The 6000-nt window shown below is 40.7% G+C and overlaps 1 protein-coding gene across 1 annotated transcript in view; it reads left to right on the forward strand.

Moving 5' to 3' along the window:
* The window catches only part of HMCN1 (hemicentin 1), a 545341-nt gene that overhangs the window by 524616 nt on the left and 14725 nt on the right, over positions 1–6000 (forward strand). Inside the window, exon 104 of the mRNA XM_004372917.2 lies at positions 1694–2044. Coding sequence (XP_004372974.1) covers positions 1694–2044 — 351 coding nt within the window. The remainder of the gene's footprint in view (positions 1–1693; positions 2045–6000) is intronic.

Below are 6000 nucleotides of genomic sequence, written 5' to 3' on the forward strand. Positions count from 1 at the left end.
TGATTTCTCTGGATTTGAGAATACATTTTCCCATATGACCCTTCATGTTGTGTTAGTGGATTGACTTGACACATCATGTTCAACTCATTTTTTCATTAATTCATCAAATATTTACTGAACATCTAATTTGTGCCAGACAGTATTCTAGGTTGTGGGGCTATGCCATTAAACAGAGCATACAAGTTCTCTGTCTTCATGGAGTTTTCATTCCATGGAGAGAAACAATAATCACAAAACAAATATATAGTGTAATTCTGGTAGCGATAAGCACTTTAAGGAAAACTAAAGCAGGGTAAGAGGAGAGGGTAACCCAGGCTAGGGTGGTGGCACTGCGATCCTGGCAGCCTCTCAAAGAGACTGAAGGAAATGAAGGAGCTGCTGCAAGAGGTCTGGGCAAGTGTATCCCAGGCTGAGGGGACAGTCAGAGCAAAGTTCCTGAGAGAGGAAGGCCTGTTTTGGAGCAAAGTTAGGCAGAGGGTAAAGCGGCCATGATGAAAAACTTAGATTTTATTCTAAAAGTGTGATGGGAAGACATACAAGGTCTTGAGTGGAGGAGCAGGGTGAAATGATTTACATTCGGAAAAAAATCATTCTCACTGCTATGTGGAGGTGAAACCTTGGGAGGGCAAAGGTGGATGCAGAAAGACCAAATCCACTCACATAAAAATAAACAAGCAAAGGTAGTTTTCGTTGTTGTGTGCCACTGAGTCAATTCTGACTAATAGCGAACATATATGACAGTAGAACTGCCCCACTGGGTTTCCTAGACCGAAATCTTTACAGAAGCAGATCACCAGGTCTTTCTCCGGCAGAGCCACTAGTGGGTTCAAACCACCGATCTTTGGGTTAGCAGCTGAGCGCTTAACCATTATACCACCAGGGCTCCTTCATAAAGATAGTTACATACTTACTAAAATTACATCTAAACAAATGAAATATTTCCAACCTTTTCAACCAGTTAGGAAAATTAGTAATCCATCTGAAAGATCTATTTGTCAAAAGAGAGAAAGAGCTAGTTGAGAAATGAAGTTTGAATATTTGCAGATATCATTGTATTAAGAGATACTATTAAGACTGTTTGTAATTGCAGTTTAATGTTAATTGTATTCATTTTGGATTCCGCACCATTTTGATCTTCTTCCCCTCAAAGGGAGTTATGCGTATATCAACATTTTAGGATGTCCCTACCTAGTCGACCTCAGAAACTTGTGTATAGTATATACAAGATTTAAGAGGCCAATATTGCACTTACAATTACATGTAATTGTGCATGACAGATGAGCTCATACTGATACAGCATCCAAGTTGTTTTCTTCAGACAAGGAGACAGACTGAAGGCAGAGTTCATTAGATCTTGAAGCCATCAAAACTGCAAGTAATAGGAGGATGGATTCACAGAATTAGTGTCTGGTTTTATGGGCCACCTGCTCCAAAAAGAATTTCAAATAAAGCTTGAAGCAATCTTTAGGGAGTGACACAGAACCTTTCTATACATTCCAAAACTGGATGATTAAAGCTTTCTCCATGGTTCACATCCGTTGAGGAGAAACAATTGTATCTATCCCTAGCTTTGGAGGGTAACATAATATCCTCCATTTGTTTCACGGACTGATTCTTTATTCCTATGTTTTTTTATACGTGTGTGTTTTGTTGTTGTTTTTTCTCTTTTTTTTGTCTCATGCCACACGAGCAGACATTAATGAATGTGAACAGGTGCCTAATCCTTGTGCATATCAGTGCTCCAACACCCCCGGCAGCTTCAAGTGTATCTGTCCCCCAGGACAACATTTATTAGGGGACGGGAAATCTTGCGCTGGATTGGAGAGGCTGCCCGATTACGGCGCTCGATACAATAGCTATAACCTTGCACGGTTCTCCCCTGTGAGAAACAACTATCAACCTCAACAGCATTACAGACAGTACTCACATCTCTACAGCTCCTACTCAGAGTCTAGAAACAGCAGGACATCTCTCTCCAGGACTAGAAGGACTATTAGGAAACCTTGCCCTGAAGGCTCTGAGGCAAGCCATGACACATGTATAGGTAAATGTCAGCCATATTGCATTTCCTTTCTGTTGGCTCACCTACTGACCAGAGGCTATGTATATTTATTTATAGCACCTATAATAGTTTGGGTGCAACTGCATCTGACCTCAAATCTAAGATGACTCAATGTTTACAGACAGTTACTCTGGTACGAGTAATTTTATTCAGATAAATAATCTCTTTACAGATGTGCATTCTAATAATTTGTTGTGTTATATGCCATTTTCTCTCTTTGATTACTTTTGTAAGTGCTACTAAATTTAATGCGGTGTAGAAATAAATTTCAGTGGCATCCAGAATATATTTTTTTAAAAAAGAATATACATGATACCACATAGTCTAATACCATGTGATTATGGCTGTATCTGATCCCAAAACAGTGGGTTAACAAGGTACAATTTCAGCTACTTAGTCAATTTCTTCTTTTATATGACAACTGACACCCTGCACCCCCCGTAGAATTTCTCAGAACCATTGTTTTGTGTTTATGTAAGTCACTTGAAAGATAATGTGAGCCAGGACAAAATAGCGTTGCTTCCTTTGCTCTAAACTATGTGCTTTCAATATCATTATCCAAACTCACAAGTCTGTAACTTTATTTGTTTGCAAAAATGAAATGTAATTTCCAAGTCAAGAATTGAGATCTTGTTTTCAGTTAAATTGCAAACATTACCATCTGTCATTCATTTAACTCAATTTTCTGAGAGTGTCCACACTTTGCATGTCATTGAGCTAGGCACCAAGGGAAATTAGCAAACATGACACAAAGAACATATAGTTCATTGCTTCACTATTTGTTAGATGGAAAAAGAAAGCAAGGAAGGAGGAGAGAAGGACGGAGGAAGGGAGGAAGGCAAGAAAAAAACTCTGCTTAAATTCAAAGGTCACTATTTCAACCACATTTTCTTACATCTCTCTTCGGTGCCCTACACTTTGTATATTCTCTCCTAAGTATGGTTTCTGTTAAAGATTTCTTTTAACTTCTTAAGCACTTCTTCTCCTCCTGACTTCACCTTTTGTCCTCTCTTTCTCCAACCTTCTCGAAGCCCGTTTTTATACCCTTACCTTCTCTTAGGTGGACCCAGATTCTCATATCATCTCTACTCCGTTAGACTGTCAAACCCTCTGGACACTTAACCTTTACCCTTGGTTCTTTAGATCCATATGTTTAATATTTACTAGGACTTTTCTGTCTAGACATTCTGATGTGCCTGAAGCTTAATATGATGGATGTGGAAACTTTTCCCGTGTGATCAGCTTTCCATCACTCTGGATAGTGCCAGTTTAGTCAGCTATTGGAACTTCAGCCATTAAACCCCAAACCCATTGCTGTCAAGTTTATTCCAACTAATAGTGACCGTATATGACAGAGTAGAACTGCCCCATAGGGTTTCCAAGACTGTAATCTTTATGGAAGCAGACTGACACAGCTTTCTCCCATGGAATGGCTGTTGGGTTTAAACTGTCTACCTTTTGCTTAGCAGCTGAATGCTTAACCACTGCTCCCCAGGGCCCCTTCTTCAGCCATTATTGCACTCATTAACAAGCCCCTACATTTTTTACTATATGGTCAAGTACTACTTGTACTTGTACTACTAGTATGCCAAACACCACTTTCAACTTACTGCAAACCATTCTGGGTATTGGTAATTTTTCATGCCCACAATATTGATCTGACTCTTAGTTAAAATAATTTTTTATCAACAAAATTGACATCTGGCATTTTGTCTTTCAAAGTTTCTTCCAAATAATCATCCCGACTGGAGGGTTTTCATGTCCCATTACTATTCCACTCTCAGCCTTCATTTTAGACAAGCTCTTCTCTTCTGTTCTACCTTTGCTCTCTGACCCAAAATTCTTTGTTTACGCTGTGGTAAATGAACTCAACTACACCCGCCACACCATAAACCATGGAGCTAGTTTCTTCTAAATCATTTGAAGATCCAAGACATTTTAGGAAAATTTCCCAATTTTCTATTTCTTTATCACCATCTATGACCTACAGTTTCATCATAGTAAGTTTTTATAAATATTTTCTGTGTCTTTGTGTTCATATTAAGCCAACATTATATTTATCAGAATTATCATCTATATACAACAATCCACTGGTTGAGGCAGCTGCTATTTCAGAGTGAGGGTCAACCTTGGAGAAGCTAAAGGAAACTTCTATATCTAGTGAAGCATTGGATATTTAAGTTTTTTGGGGGGCAGTAAATAGGCTTAGATATTTCTTAAAATGTGGTGAATATTTTATTGTATTGGGCACTAATAAAGAAATTTATACAAGATTGCTGACAGCTTTGGAATTATGAAACAAGAACAACTTTCAGTAAACACTAAATGCCTTTTAATTAACCATCTGGGATAGATAGCTTACAAATTAACACTATGGAATCTTGTTAAACTTGGGCTAAAATTTAGCTTTTTAATGAATTGATTCCAAAGCTTAATAGGAAGAATGAACATCGAATTGCTTCTGAATGCAGGGCTCCCTTTGCAGAAATCACACTTGGGATCACTTTAAAATTCATACTCTGGGAAGTGCTATGTTAACTCTTGAAGCTCAACATCATTTAAACGTGTGTGGTTATTTTTGGTTAAAGTAGATTCTAAAGAGAGGAAAACAGAGGTGTGGTCAACATGACAGACTAGTTAGACGCTTCCTATATCCCTCTTACAACGAAGACCTGGAAAAACAAGTGATTTGATTCTATGTGAACATCTGGCAGCTGTGAACAAGGCAAGGTTAAGAAATCTGTCTGAGTCATACCGGAGAGGAAGACCATTTGGAAGAGGTAAGGAGTTCTAGAGCCGCGGCAGTGACACAGCAGAAACACAGCCACGCCAGACCGCAGTGAAACAGGCAAACATCTGTGCTGTGTGCACGCTCAAGAAGCAGTTTCCACATCGAGAGAGACCCAGCAGCAGAGATTCTGCTTGGACACTCCGAACCAGTGAAGAGCAGCTCCCAAGAGGCTTGGATAAACACATGCATGCACCCTTTTGTGGCGATTTAAAAAAAAAAAAAAAAAGCCCATTTGGGAAAAACCTCTCTTCCTCTTACCTCCTCCCTCCCTGCTCTGCACTGGGAGACCACTGGGCTGGAAGTAGATCCCAAAAGGCACCCTGACCCCTTCTCCTGGCCTTGGAGAGGGAAAAAATAAGCTGCCGGCTCCCCTAGGCCAGGAACACAGGGTTGGCACAGCTCCTTTGCTGGCCATAAAAATCAGGGGTCTGCAGACTCTGAGCGCCATACACCCCTGTATAGACTTGTGGGGACCCATCTCAACAGCGTTAGCCCTCTCTACCACAGTACAACAGGGCAAACATCTGAAGTTTAACTTCAACTGCTTCAGCTGTGAACGGGCAGATTTGTGATCCTCGAAACAGCCCTGCCCCTCAAGTAGGCACTTTTATCGATCTGAAGCAGGGTCTTGAGGACTAGTGGTAGCTCCTAAAGTGCTTAGTCACCTGCTACAGGAGTTTAAGAAAAAGTGGTGCCCTCGAGTCTTCGCAGCCAACATAGTAGGGTGCTCTTAGCCCGGCTGCAAAACTCAACTACCTATTCACCCTAGAGAATAGGGACACACTTTTGTTTCAGAATCTCAGGGGCAGCCGTCAGCCCCCTGCCTGGCTCAGCACGTGATCCCCTACCACAGCCAGAGTCTAGTGCCTGCACCAATCACCCATGCCTCTCTAGGACTGGGGGTGAGAGCCTGCATCACACACTTGGTGACTGACTGCCTGCACACCCGAGCTGATCCCATACAGGAAGTTTTAACGGACTCTGGCGTGCACACACTTAGTTACAGAACAAACTACCTGGTGACAGGACATTAGAGATCAAAAGCTGTCAAAAATAAAACTAGTGTACACAAGCAGCCTATTTGGGCATATCAAAACAAAACAAAAGAAGAAGCTGGTCTCACTAAGCAAACACAAAATAAAATTAT

The sequence above is a fragment of the Trichechus manatus genome, unplaced genomic scaffold, assembly GCF_000243295.1.
Source record: "Trichechus manatus latirostris isolate Lorelei unplaced genomic scaffold, TriManLat1.0 scaffold00021, whole genome shotgun sequence".
NCBI classification, from domain to species: domain Eukaryota; kingdom Metazoa; phylum Chordata; class Mammalia; order Sirenia; family Trichechidae; genus Trichechus; species Trichechus manatus.